General features: G+C 37.9%; 1 protein-coding gene across 4 annotated transcripts in view; it reads left to right on the top strand.

The window, feature by feature from the left end:
• Ankrd44 (ankyrin repeat domain 44) overlaps positions 1-14638 on the top strand; it is a 300455-nt gene extending 285817 nt beyond the window's left edge. For 2 of the 4 annotated variants that reach the window (XM_069995713.1, XM_069995712.1), the window contains exons 23-28: positions 117-200; positions 2931-3076; positions 3568-3650; positions 5810-5892; positions 7337-7428; positions 10404-14638. In XM_069995713.1, coding sequence (XP_069851814.1) covers positions 117-200; positions 2931-3076; positions 3568-3650; positions 5810-5892; positions 7337-7428; positions 10404-10651 — 736 coding nt within the window. In that variant the 3' untranslated portion in view covers positions 10652-14638. The remainder of the gene's footprint in view (positions 1-116; positions 201-2930; positions 3077-3567; positions 3651-5809; positions 5893-7336; positions 7429-10403) is intronic. The other 2 variants (XM_069995714.1, XM_069995715.1) reach the window with 1 other exon arrangement.
• Positions 14639-15145: the final 507 nt, after the last annotated feature.

The raw sequence follows: 15145 nt of genomic DNA, 5'->3' as shown, positions 1-15145 counted from the left end.
GTGTAATGTTATACAGTATGTTTGGCACATATATATCGTTACACATATAGTGCATAGGAAGATGGTATACGAAGGACTATATAATTTATTTCCATTAAAATCCATTTTCATTTCAGAATAAATGACCATGAGAATTGTGCATCATTGCTACTGGGGGCCATAGATTCCAATATTGTCAGTTGTCGAGATGACAAAGGCAGGTAAGTGATCCTAAAATGGCAAGATTTGTCTTGATGAGTCCTAATCCTTGCTTTGCAGTCACAGAGCAGCAGACTTTTTAAAAAAAATTGTTTGTGTTTGATATTGTAATGGTTCTAAGGATTAAACCCAAGGCTTCATATGTGTGGGGCAAGTCCTGAATCACCAAGCCACATTCTCAGCCTTTGTCTTCTTGAGACAAGGTCTTACTTTGTAGCCTAAGCTAGCCTTGAAGTCGCCATCTTCCTGCCTTTACCTCCTGAATGTTGGGATTAAAGGCATAAATCACCACACCTAGACAAACATCTGTTTCTATTTATTTATTTATTATGAGAAAACTGTACAGAGGGGCAAGACAACAAGTACATTTCTTATCAAGCATTGTTGTCTCCTCTTTGTTTCCCCTTCCCATCCCTTCCCATAATTCTCCCCTCTCCCCACCCGATCCTCCCCTCACTCCCCCACCAAAGTTGTTAAGTTCATTTTTTTGACATAACGACTTGTACATCTCAGGTTGCAATGAGTGCACCTGTATCCCTATTTAAACGATTTGTTTTTTTCCCTTCCCCTCCACAAATTATACCAACATCAAATACAGTGAAAGTATGGGTTATACCAACATCAAATACAGTGAAAGTATGGGTTATACTGTGGGGGAGGGACATACAAAGCAACATAGAAATCTTCTTATAAATATGATAGAAACAATTGCATGAAAGGAAAAAAATTTTTTTGAATACTTATCTTGGGTTTCATTCCACTAACATTACCTTATCTGACCTTTTCTGCTTGACTCAGACATATACTAGTTATTGCAAATTAGGGAAACCATGGGACCTATGTTTCTTTGGGCCTGGCTTACTTCACTTAATATAATTTTTTCCAAGTCTTTCTATTTCCTAACAAATGGGGCAATGTCATTCTTTCTGATGGAGGCATAGAATTCCATTGTGTATATATACCACATTTTCTTGATCCATTCATCTACTGAGGGGCATCTGGGTTAGTTCCATATCTTAGCTATGGTAAATAATGCTGCAATAAACATAGTCATGCTGGTAGCTTTAGTGTGGTCTTGTTTGTGATCATTTGGGTAAATGCCCAAAAGTGGGATTGCTGGGTCATAGGAGAGCTCTATGTGGAGTCTTTTGAGGAACCTCCATACTGCTTTCCAAAGTGGTTGAACAAGTTTACACTCCCACCAACAATGCACTAAGGTCCCCTTCTGGCCACATCCCCTCCAGCATCTGTTGTTATTAAAATTCTTGATTATAGCCATTCTAACTGGGGTGAAGTGGTATCTCAATGTTGTTTTGATTTGCATTTCTTTTATGGCTAGAGAGATTGAGCATTTCTTTGTGTGTCTATTGGCCATTCTTCTTTCCTCTTCAGAGAATTTTCTCTATAAGTCTTTAGCCCACTTATTTATTGGGCAGTTGTTTCTTTGAAGATTTGTTGTTGGGGGATTTAATTTTTTGAGTTCCAGGTATATTTTAGATATGAGACCCTTGTCTGTTGTATGGCTAGTGAAGATCTTCTCCCAATCCGTGGGATTTCTAAACATGTGTTTCTTAATTGAGTTTTTAAAATTACATATTACAAAGCTGGGCACCGGTGGCTCATGGCTATAATCCTAATTACTCAGGAGGCTGAAATCTGAAGATCATGATTCAAAGGCAGCCTGAGCAGGAAAGTCTCTGATATCTCCAATAAGCCACTTAGAAACCAGAGGTGGCTCTGTGGCTCAAGTGGTAGAGCTCTAGCTTTGAGCACAAAGAGGCTTAGAGACTGTGCCCAGGCCCTGAGTTCAAATAAAATTACATATTACAAAAAATATTCAATTAAAAAGTTTTCCCTCTTAACCTAGAATCCCAAACCTCTTCCTTAAAAGGTTTTTTTTATTCTCCTAAATATTTTTATATACTCCTAAATATTTTCTATACATATCCTTCAGTATATTTCTGTGCATATATTCTTTTTATATAAATCAGAGCACTGCTTTTAGTACATATTGGAGGTGTTCCTGTGCCAAGATATACATTTTACCATATTCTTTTTAAAGTTGTATGTTATTTCATTGACTGAATTTACTAGATTTTCCTTAGCCTGTCTCCTATTGAAGAACATTTTTTCAATATTTTACTATCTCAAAGAAGCAGCACAATGAGCATTCTTACATATGAATGAATATGCACACATGGCCAAGTATCTGTGGAAAATAAATCCTAAGAATGGAGAACTGAGCATGTGGTTGAGGGGTAAGGCCCCAAGTTTAGACCTAAATACTGACAAGAAAGTAAGAAAGAAAGGGAAAGAGAGAGAGAGAGAAACTTAAAGTCCTAGTGCTGATATTACTTGATTAGAAGCTTTAACTTTAATAATATCACATTATCCTCCCAAAGTCATTAACCATCCATGTTAGATAACATAGGCTTTAATTTTTTTTATTTAATCAACTACCCCCACAATTTAAGGCTCACTTTTGAAAGAATCTATCTGAAAGATGAGTGACGTCACTAGATTTCAAGATTAAAGGGCCAATAAAGATGCTAATGTCTGGACATACACCCCCCAAATCTGAGGGGGCCACTCACATAAGTGGGATCTTGATCATTATCTCTGTCTACTGTAAAGCCTTAGGTAACTCCATGTTTCTGTGTCCTGGCAGTTACTAAACAGAAAATAAGTTTAAAGGAAGCTAAATGAAAAAAACATTTGTTTGACATCTTTAGGACACCCCTTCATGCAGCAGCTTTTGGGGATCATGTAGAATGCTTGCAGCTTCTTTTGAGACACAATGCCCAAGTGAATGCAGTGGATAATTCAGGAAAGACGGCGCTGATGATGGCCGCTGAGAACGGACAGGCAGGCGCTGTGGGTAAGTACTTGCCCTGTGGACTTTGCATTTCTGCCTATCCAAACCAAAGGAAAACTGAGAAATAGATGATCTTCAACTAACCACACTTGAAAAAGAGCCATTGTCAGTTTCACTGAAGCCACCTGACTCCATTTGCTCAGAGGTTTCTGCTTCCTGTAAGGTGCTTCGACCTTGGCAGTGTGTGCACACAGTGAAGTGCCTCAATGTTAGAAACCAAATACAGCAGAGACATTATAACTGAAAATAATAAAACACTACAGATAATTTAAACTATCAGCTTCCAATTTGAGTAGAACGCATATGGCACTACCTGGCTCTCTTCCTCTTTCAACAGCATTAAATAATATGTAATCTGAATTCAGTCCTCAGATCTGAAAAATAAAGATAAGCTGTGTAATTTAAATATTCTTTTTGTTTTTCTGTTGCAACTTTACCACACATGTCATTAGCATTTAGCCTAAATTAACCCTCTTTGTTCTTTTTTTCTACAGATATCTTGGTGAATAGTGCCCAGGCTGATCTGACTATAAAGGATAAAGACTTGAATACACCATTACATTTGGCTAGTAGCAAAGTATGTAAATGGAATTTAAGCATCATTAGTTAGTGTTGTAATAACAATAATCTCCCTGAAGTTCTATGTGTCTGGGAAGCATTTAGCATGGCTCTTGAATAAGGTGTACATCTGCAGGGATGTTGTCAGTGTGAGTGGAATACGGGGGGAGGGGCTAGAAAGGGCAGAACCCCAGTCCAGCACAGGGAGTGAGAAGAACATGATTTTCATGGTCTTTGCCATTTGCAGTTTTGCCACATTCCACCTATTCTATTGTTGCCACTGCATCTGTCTCCCTGGTTGTGGCATTACATTTGGTACCATATAATAGGTTAGGACCTCAGTTACATGCCTTCTAAGCAGTTCTGCTTGCTTTCCTTTGTTCCACCTAAAGACATTGTAATAACATGGCCCCAACTACTCTGTGAAGCAAATAAATGTATCCATATGCAATCCATCCTTTCCTCCTGGGACTGAAACCAGGGCCTTGCTACCACTTTACCTGGGCCCTCCATAGGACATTGTTTTGATACAGGATCTAATTATGTAGATCGTCTGACTTTGAACTTGAGATAGTCCTGCCTTGACTTCCTGATTGCTAGGATTCAGGTTTACATCATAATCTTCGACTCTTCTTTTTCCCCCATTGATGGAGCTAAAATCCCAAGTGTTGTACAGACAAGAAGCACTGAGCTATATTCTCAGCTCCTTATGCGTAGTGAAGTGCAAAGAATATGAGATTTTCCTTTTTTGTTATTGTTAATGTTTTGTTCACACACACACACACACACACGTACATGTATGTATATATGCGTAATTTTACTACAAAAGGCATTACAGCACAATGCAAGTTGACAGCAGTGATGGACGTTTATTTTAGCATGCCTAAAGTAGTGTTTAACTCTCAGACTTTTCCTTTCTGGTTGTATTTTCTCATTTCATACTCTGGGAAGCCCATGGAAACCACAAAACATGCCCAGTCTCATGGAGTTTATTTAGTATGTTAGTGAATGTCTTACTTTGTTAAACTATAGAATCTGGCTAAGTATGACGGCAGATAATCTGAAATCCTAACACTTAGGTGGCAGAGGCAGAAGGGTTGTGAATTTAAGACTAGACTGGGCTACCTAATAACAGTATTTCAGAATTTTAATTAACATTAATTAATTAATTAGTTAAAAATAATAGTTCTATAATAGTAGGATTGGGTGGAACGTAAGATTCAACTTTTTAAAAAGAAAGTTTTTTGCCAGTCCTGACTCGTGAACTCAGAGCCTGGGCACTGTCCCTGAGCTGCCTCTGCTCAAGGCTGGCACTCTACCACGTGAGCCACAGTGCCACTTCTGGCCTTCTTTGAGTAGTTTATTGGAAATGAGAGTCTCATGAACTTTCTTTCCCCAGGCTAGTTTCAAATCTTGATCCTCAGATCTCAGCCTCCTGAATTTTGCTTTTTAAGCTTCTTCTTTCTGTTTTTGGAAACAAAGTCTCACTATGCAGCCCAGAAGAGTCAACATTTCTAAGTCCCAAGTGGTGCTGCTGTCTATGCAGGTCTATGGATCATGTTTAGCAAAGGCTTTGGAATCCATGGTCGTCTAAAGGGGCACTAAGCTTGAAGTTTTTAAAGGATTTCTGACTTGACAATTGATTTATTAAAAATTATGATAAGATCCAAAAATACCTTCCCCTAGCTGAGTAACGGAAGAAGCTCTCCAGAAACATATGGTCATAAATGATGACCCACAGTGTGGCGAGATTTGTGAGGCTAAACGGATCTCTGAAGTGGTAATTGAAGGAGGAGGAATTTGATGCATATTTACTAAATAATGTTGAAGGCTTTAAAGAGCATCTAATTCTGCTATCTACCAGCTGACCTAGCTAAACTAGCATCTGCTTTAGCTCTCTGGACATTAATTTCAAAAATTATCTTGGAATATTAATATTAACTATGAATATTTTAGAACAGACAAATGTTAACTAAGCCCTAATAGACCTGATTTAGAATCTTAGAGTATCTGGGGCCCATTTACTTTTTAGGGGAAAAAAAAGTTGCTCAGAAAATAGCCCTGTAGACCATTTTTTAGGCAGAAGAAATGTATTTTCCATTTAAGGCCTACCGAAAAAAAATTTCACGAACTTGTCTTTGTCTCTGCTTCATGTTCCTTATTGTTTTTCTTTATTAGGGTCATGAAAAATGTGCCTTGTTAATACTTGACAAGATACAAGATGAGAGCCTTATTAATGCAAAAAACAATGCACTGCAGACGTAAGTATAACGGCTACCGTTTGACTTGTCTACCGAGTCCCTGTCATTTATTCAGCAAATGTGAAGAGCCTGCCATGTGCCAGCCATGTTCCTGGGAACTTGTGGCGACAGATGCAGATCTGGCTTCCCCACATCACACACCTGCAAGTGTTGACTAGCAAGGCAGATTCAGTAGGGATCCTTGTTGTGATATGCCTTCACAGATTTTGTAAGGTCTTTGTTTTCCTCTGCTGATATTTCTGTGGCAGCGTTATCAATCTAGCAAGCTGTGTGAAAAATCTTATGGCATTGTGAACTGACATATTTGGGGAAACTATTTGTAGTATGTATCAGCATTATATATTCTGACTGGGAAACAACAGTTTTGTAAATCAGGTTTCCGAAGAGTCTCTAACCTATTTATTTTAATTATACATTAATATCATTCACTGTAACCCTCCCTCAGTGTGAAAAATCTAAAAGCTGCTTCACTTTCCATTTTGGGAAATTACATAGACACTTGTTTTAAAGGCAAAGGAATATTAGAATATTCTTTCATTTAACATTCCTAAACAATTTACTTAACACACTGTAATGAGTTATACATTAGCCTATAAAAATCCAATAAAACCTCTGTATGTGATTAATAATAAGGATATTTGGGACTGTACATTATTTACCAGTCATCTTGATGAACTGCATGAAACAGTGACTTGAATGTTGAAGTGGAAATTAGGCAGTAAAGAACCTTCCACAAAACACACCAAAGCTTAGATTCATATGGGTTTCTTTGAGCTTGTTTTAGATTGTTTGCAACACTGACACAGAAATCTGGGCTGAATATGTAAGAGTAGTTGGGTTGTTAATACCTGGAAAAGATATCTTTATACTATTATTATTATCACCACCATCTTTAACTTGTTGTACAAAGAGGTTTCAATTCAACAAATTATAAGTATAATGCATCTTGATCAGTATCACCCATTTAACGTATAGCCTATTAAAAAGTAAAAGATATGCATAATTTGCATAATTTGCAGACTGTTAAGAACTTTTTCCTTTTGGTGATATCAACTGACCAAAATGTTATACTTATATAGCTTTCTATGACTATATTGAATGCCTGGCATAATCAACTTAGGAAGAGAAAAGATTTGCTTTGCTTACAGTTAGAGGTTTCAGTTCATAATGGTTGGCCAGTCAGGGTGGAGAGCATATGCCAGTGCACAGCTGTTCTCCATGACCAGGACAGAGAAAAGAAAGAAATGGAGGCCCATAATTCCATCAAGGTCACACTATTAATAACCTAAAATTGCCCCTTATAAAGATGCTGCTATCTTTCATTAGCTCCAAGTTTGGGACCAATCCTTTAACATGTGGACCTTTGGGAACATTCCAGGTCCAAACACAACATTTACATAAATATATAGCATAACTGATGTTTGGTGTCCTTTTTCTTTCCTAGACCCCTTCATGTTGCTGCGCGCAATGGCTTGAAGGTCGTAGTTGAGGAGCTGTTGGCCAAAGGAGCCTGTGTTCTTGCTATAGATGAAAATGGTAAGTGGAAAAGAAATTAAAAATTGCTGCAGCTACTTCTCATATGCTAGTTGAAGCCAGTGGAATGAGAGAAGGGTAGGCGCTTTAAAAGGAAGGAAAAATTCTCCCCCTTGGAGGTATCATGTGTATAAGAATTCAACAAAGGAAAACATGTCCTGTCTGATTTCTGTAAAACACATTGTCTACCTGTAGCCCACCAGTGCTGTCCATTTTGCATGTAACATCAGCAACTGACCTCTAACTCCTCAGCTCTGTAGTTAACATGTTTAAGGCAAAGTCAAAACCTTTCAACTTGGCATTTAGGGTTCTAACTGCAAATGCTAAAGAGTTAGAGATTACATATGTCATTAGTGCATGCTAACAGGCTAAAAAAAAAACCCTAGTTCTTTGACTATTTCAATTCATTCTGAGATCAAACTCTGTTTGTTTGTTTATGTGTGTGCCATTTCTGGCACTTGAACTCAGGGTATTAGCACTGTCCCTGAGCCTTTTTGCTCAAAGCTAGTACTCTACCACTTGAACCACAGCTCCACTTCCATCTTTTTGCTGGATAATTAGAATCTCAAAGACTTTCCTACCCAGGCTGGCTTTGAACTGCCATCCTCAAATTATAGCCTCCTGAGTAGCCAGGAGTACAGGCATGAGCCCCCAGTACCTAGCACCTTTTATATTTTTAAAGTGAACATCAGAACTCATTTTCCTAATCTGGAAATTAGGAGAACAAAAGGAAAAAAAAAAAAAAAAACAATTTCATGCCAGAGCTGGGGCTTGAACTCAAACCACGGCATTTTCCCTCAAGCATCCTTGCTATCATTTCAGCCACAGCTTCACTTCTGGCTTTTTTGCTGGTTAATTGGAGAAAAGAGTCTCATATTCTTTCCTGCCTAGAGTGACTTTGAACTATGATCCTTAGATCTCAGCCTCCTGAATTGCTAGGATTACAGGCATGAGCCATCAGAGCCCAGGAAGTAATAAATTTTATTTAGGTCTAGACTTGTAAGCTTCTTCTGATCTATATAACATTTCTTTTCTAAATTAGATGATTTTTTGGGGGGTCCAGTTGTGGGGCCTGTACTCTGGGCCTGGGCGCTGTCCCTCAGCTCTTCAGCTCAAGGCTAGCGCTCTACCACTTGAGCCACAGCACCACTTCCGGCTTTTTTCTTTTTGCTTATGTGGTGCTGAGGAATCAAACCCAGGGCCTCAGGCATGCAAGGCAAGCGCTCTACCAATGAGCCACCTTCCCAGCCCCTCTAAATTAGATAATTCTTGTCAGAAGCTTTCTACTCTGTCCTATAAAATTTTGGAAACTAACGAGTACTAGAATAAAACTGAACACCCATTCTAAGCCCCATGCCTCTTACCCTTGAGAGCCAAAGAGGAACTTTTGGATACTTATAAATTATGTAATTTTTAAATGTGGCATTAATCATGACATCTAATTGAAGCATTCTAATGTATTAATGTAACTCAATTAACTGCTTATTACAGGTATTGGAATTAGCAGCCCATGCCTATTTCTCAGAAGTAAGCAGCCATGCTGACATATTAGCTGACATATTAGTTTTGGGTTTGCCATCCTATTTATCCTAGCATGTACCCTGCTCTATTCCCAACCCTACTCATCTAGGAAGCACCAAAGTTTTGTGACTCCATCCCTTTGGTTCTCCCTCCCCTTTTCCTTACCCTCTGATCACTTATATATGCTTCAGCCCACAATTTTCCTCCAAAATGACCAAGAAGACCAGAATAAATGAGTTTTGCCTTTTTCCAATGTAAATAAATCTGCTGCCCCTGAAGTTTAGTTAGCCTTTAGGATCAAGAGCCTTGGGTCAATACACTGCCTCTCTAGGAGTTTCTGCCTCTCTAGGAGCTTAGCTGCTTCCTTGCGTCCTCAGGACGTAGGACATTTGGGAGCAATTTTGTGCAGCATTAAAATAATAATTCCTTTCTACACCATGATCCTTTCTGGAATGACATGTTAACATATATGTCCATTCTTGTTTGTGTTCTCACCTTAGAGAGAGGCATGATTTCTTAAAGGTTGAGTGAGGAAGTTGTATGAAGCCAGTTCCTCTGAATGGCTGGCTGAGAGACTATACTAGTGTAGGGGGAAATTTAGCCTACAGAGTGGGCCAACAGGACAGAGGTTGGACAAGGGTAGCAATGCAATCATAGAATTAACCTCTCCAAATCACCCATGTGAAATGGCCAGGCAGCTTTCTCATCTGGAGAAGACTCAAAGTTTAGCTGATAGAGAATGACACCGTTCTGATTATGGCCAGCACAGTCATTCGCTGCATCTGTCACAGCTCAAATTTGGGCCTTTGGTTAGTGAGGTAGTGAATTTTTTTTTTTTTTTGGTAAATTCTGTTAACGTTTTTTTAAGTGGTAATAAGTCTTTTATGGCTTCTATCAATGATTGTTGTTACTTCTCCATACATGATTACACTGTATTCCAGTCCATTTTACCTTATCCCACAATAGGGCTAATCACAAACGAACACTCTCCAATGTCTAATCTCTTCAAATCATTCCAGTTTTCTAAAACCAGTGAATTGATCTACAGTTCCACATCAGTCGTCTTGACAGTCCTCTAATTTCCAGTATTTTCACTAACCTGACACGCAGTTACCTGCCGTATTAAGTCATTGTTCTCAGAATGAGAGTCCTCCTCAGGCCAGGCCTGGAGCTCATGGTGTGTGCGTGCTCTCTGCTGGAAATGTCTTCCTGGTTGTCGTGTCACTAGTTTTTGTGGAATTGTGTCCCACCCCTACCACCTCATGTTTCTGTCCATTAGAAGAACCCTTCCAGCCTCACCCCCTAGCATGACTTGTGAGAAGTAACTCCTTGCACCTGGCATGAATTCTAACTCAACATACATCTCCACTCCAAGGTTGTAGGAGATGTACTGTGGAATGCTCGTGGCGCTCTGGACCCCTAGGACTAACCACTGCTTTGTCTGCATTTATGCCCAGGTCATACCCCAGCCCTCGCTTGTGCTCCTAGCAAAGACGTGGCTGACTGCCTGGCTCTCATTTTGGCTACCATGATGCCTTTTTCTCCTCCCAGTACAATGACGGCTGTCAACTTCGTTTGTTTTAAAAAAGACAATTTGAGCAGGACGACCCTCTCCAACCTAGGTAGCATGGTTAGCCTGTGCAGTAACAACGTAGGCTCCGAGGACGGGTACAATGAAAATGATTCTGATTCTGAAACATTTTGACTTTGGACTGTAGAAGCTTTTTCTTGATCTTCTATGCTGGAGGAAGGGAAAAAAAGAAGCTTGAACTCCAAGTTTATGCTATGTCCCCAGTATTTGGAGACCACAGCCAATAGAGAAAGCATCAACCGAAGGGAGGGCGAGCTAGGCTGGCTGTAGTGTGAAATGCTCACACGAATGTGTCCTGATTTTGTTTTGTTTCTCGTTTTCCTTAAATCTAAGGTACTTCTCTGAAAGACTACCTCTCATTTTAAGCAAAGAATTTCAAAGTATTATGTTATTTTTCTCTGGGGGTAATACAACAGAGAGGCAACTGTTCACTATAAAGACCCCTCCCATCCCCCTACATACTTAGCAGTTCAGTTCTTAGAAGGCCATCAATGTGACATTCATGTCCCCTGGGAGGGGAGGGCTGGGGTGGACAGGAAACTGCTTCTCCTTTAATGTTTACTCCCTTACTAGAAGCCAGAGGTAAAGGTGTTCATCTTCAGAGCTAAAAATGCCTATAATAATATTTCTTTTGTTTTGTTTTCTTTTTTTAAAAAAAAAGGGAATCCAAACTATTCCATCCTCTCTGAAGTAAGAACTTAAATATCCTCAATTTCTTTCTGAGGATGTTTGTTCAGATGGCCTAATGAATGGAAAAACTGACTGTGCTTTATTTTAGTTAAAACAAATATGGCACCAGTGCTTCCCATTAATAAGCCTGGGACAAATTTTTCACCCAGGTGATTGAACCCAAATCTAGCTACTAATCTTCCAGGCATGAAATTATTTTGCACCAAAACATTGAGACAACATGCCAATTTCATGTGAAACAGCCCTCAGATAATTTGTTCTTTAAATCAAAAAACTAACTTTTTTGAAGACATCAGAATCGTCAGCATTGTCAATGAATTAGTAAAATATTAAGTGAGCTTCTCAGTCAAGGAGTCAAGTCCTTGTCAAGTGAGTGAAAGGGTGATTATCAACGGGAACCAAGGAAGTGGATGCAGGAAGTAGAAATGGGAGATATGGAAATGAAATCCAATTGCCAGTTGCTTGATGATGAAATCAACATAGTGACTACTGTGTCTACTCCCTCTGCCAAAGCTTCTAGGTTGAATGGACCCCGTTCTACACTTGGAACAGCTGTACAAAAAGAAGAATGAGACTTTAAAAATTATGCACAGACACACGTTGGTGTGTATATAAATATGTACGTAGTCCCTCAACCAGCTATCCATGAGGACCAAAATACTTCAGACTCAAATGGAAGATTTAAATTTTTTTCTTTCAAAATGCGAGTGAGAACTGTAGTAGCTTTTCTATGGAGTTAAAAAAAATGTAATCTTTTTGTGTACCAGTCTTTATTGTATTTTATATTTCTTATGACACAGATTTCTAGTTGATGGTTTAACATTTGTAATTGATGATGTGTTGACCACAGTTTATTTTCTTGCCAAACTAGAGAAAATGTCTGTATACTTCTGATGTGAATGTGTTTATATTTATTTGAAATGAAACAAATGCCAAGGAAACATTTACTGTTACTTCTCTGTTTTAATTGCTGTGTACTTATTTGGAATATTAAAAAAAAAAAGTGGAAAATTACCCTTGACCCTGGGTTAGGCAACAGCACTGGGGACTAATCCAGCATTTCCACTACTAATGTTTCCGGCCAGCCCTCAGGTTCATTCATTGCTCAGCCCCAGTCTGTAGCCAGCTTATAAGATACTGCCCTTCTTATGCAAGATGAAAACTGAAATGTGAGGCGTATCATGTACGTCAAGGTGGCCCAAAGGAAAATAAAAAACAAATTACCCTAAATACACTGAAAATCTTAAAAAGAAATGGGAAATGATGTCAGCTAGGACACTGTGCCAAGAGAGGGTTAAAAATCACCAGCCCAAATGATATTTTCCAATTGAGGAAGAGACAGGGAAGAAAGATGTTGCACAAAAGCAGGCCTTTTCAACATTTTATAATAGCTTACATCTTCACCCTGCAAATTTCTATTTTATAGTGTCTGTGTGAGATCGTTTTTTTTTTAACTGTCCATCACATCTGCATACATATGGATAATGTATTATTTTTTTCCATCAGCTGCAAAAGACTTTAATCATATTCTTTTAACGGCCTAGGTGCAATTAAAACTCATAGTGTATGTTTAAATTCAACATGAGAACATATTCAAAGGTCTTATAAGGAAAATAGAATTATAATTTTATAAAAATTTCCTCCACCACCACCACCATTATTTTTTAAACTCTTGGTGTTATGTTTTCTTCCATCTTCCATTCTTTTTGTTCAGAGAAGATGGATTTTTAAAGTAGATAAATTGTTAATAAGCAATAATGCCTTTGTCATCAAAACACTGAATATAGGCACTTCAGTGTTGAGGAAACATGCTACACTGAGCTGTCGTTTTCTAGAAGTGAATGGAAATCTTGCTCAGTTGGCATTTAAAGCAAGAAAGGAAATGCCTGCATTAATGGTAAGGCAGCATTAACATTTTTTCCTATAGAATGACTGAGAATAGAAGGATGGTTCAGCAAAGCAGTGAACTATCAGGAGACATTTTATCCACAGAGCTGCACTTGGACCCTTCCTCACTCATTTTAATAGAAGGACAAAGGAACACAATGCTTACAATGAACTGGTCATTCAGTCAATCTCCCCCTTCATTTGATTTCTCGCTTCCAACAAGACCTTTTTTTTTTTTAAAGAAATAACTTTAAAACAAAATTTCTGTGTATTTCAATTAAATCACTTAGAAATAAAATTATGTTTGCAACCTAACTTTCTGAGAAGGGAAAAATCAGAAAATGCATTTTGAATCAAGTCCTAGTTGATGAGTGCTTTACCTTAATGTGTTATGTTTAGACTCTTGTTTTATCCATAGCCACGATGATCATGTTTTATTATCTATTTGCCAGTGTCTGCCTATCTTTGCTAAATACATTCCTATCTCGAAATTGCCTAAAATCTGCTATGATTGATTCTACAGTAAATAGCTCAGGGGATTTCTATTTATCATTACTAAAAGGGCACCAGAGTATGGTTTGGTACTTTAGGCAGTGAACAGCTGCTTATTTTAGTATTTTGTCTTATTTTAGTATTGAGTTAGGAGAAGAACATCTAGTGGGCTTGCTGCACTAGTTATTCTTCGTATTGTTGAGCAACTTAATTTGCTTTTCTGTTTCTTTGGTTGCTTGAAGAACTCATCTTTTTAAAACAATTTTGGTCTTGTAAAATGAAGTTAGAGTGCCTTTTATATTTGTATATTCTGAAACTGTTCTGTGAAATTGTTTTCATTTGAGTGTTATCAGAGCAATATAATACCAGTAAGTTTTCATTTCAACCTTCCTTTGTACAAAGTGTTTGTTTCCTATTTCCCCATTTTTTCCTGCTTTGAAAATGAAAATGCTGACGTTTTCCATAGGAATGATGTTTGATTTTGCAGTGCTAAAATGCTTTCTTCTTACAAAACTGTAAACCATAGGTCAGTATTATAGGGGAAAAGCGTTTTAAGATAGTGACAATCTGAGTGTGTGTATAAAATGTAATCCTACGTGTTTCTTACACAGTGATTTAAGGGTTCCATGCAAGTATCTTTTGTTTGGTAGTTTCGTCCACAGACTTTCTGCTTTAGCATGTGCAATATATCTTTGCAAAGCACGATGATACGAATTTGGTGCCAGTGTTTTATTTTGTATAACATCTTTGTACCAGCATAAACTATTGTTTGATATTTCAATGGGATTTTTGTCTGAAATGTTTTCTTATGTAAATTGGAGTTAAATGACTCCAGGAAATGTCATGACTGTAAAAATGAGGAAAATGGCTTTTAGTTCAGTGAATGACTTTGAACCAGTCTGAATCGTCTCAAGCACAGTTTAATACTTTTGCAACTACTGAATGCTCTAATAATGTAATGAAGTACTTAACTGTAATATACTTTGGAAATGCATTCAGATGGTTATTTTTACAAATAAAAACGGTACAAATATTGTCACAATTGGTGTTTTCTTTAATTTATCCAATGTATGCGGTTTCTAAATTATGCTAATTTAAATATTTGTCCTCCCCTTAACCAAATTACATCTTGAAAATAATCAAGATAGCGGTGCATCTAACTCCATTTTATTGCTATTTCTCTTTGTACTATCACAATATGAGAGAAAATTTCAAGTATCTATGTTGTGTCTACTTACTTATGCCTCTGACATTTTCCATGAAGAATTTCAGCTGGCTGGCAACAAGACATATAATAAAAACCAAGCAGGAAAGTTAGGATGGGGAAAAGAGTACTAACAAATATAAGAACTATGAAATTTGTCACAGTAGCTATAGCTAAATTTGAGTTTTCACTAAGTCTCTTTGAAGGTAAGGGAAAAGGGAAATGCGACAGGTTATTGGTTTGTAAATGTGAGAAAAGAGGAGCAAAGTGGGTCTTCAAAATTGTGAAACCAGTAGTTTGTCTCCATCGCTGTCACTGCTACTCTTTAGCTGCTC

Source organism: Dipodomys merriami, unplaced genomic scaffold (genome assembly GCF_024711535.1).
Source record: "Dipodomys merriami isolate MVZ:Mamm:240054 unplaced genomic scaffold, mDipMer1.0.p SCAF_49, whole genome shotgun sequence".
In the NCBI taxonomy this organism is placed as follows: domain Eukaryota; kingdom Metazoa; phylum Chordata; class Mammalia; order Rodentia; family Heteromyidae; genus Dipodomys; species Dipodomys merriami.
Note: the sequence above shows the minus strand (reverse complement) of the source record. Positions and strands in the feature narration are given on the sequence as shown.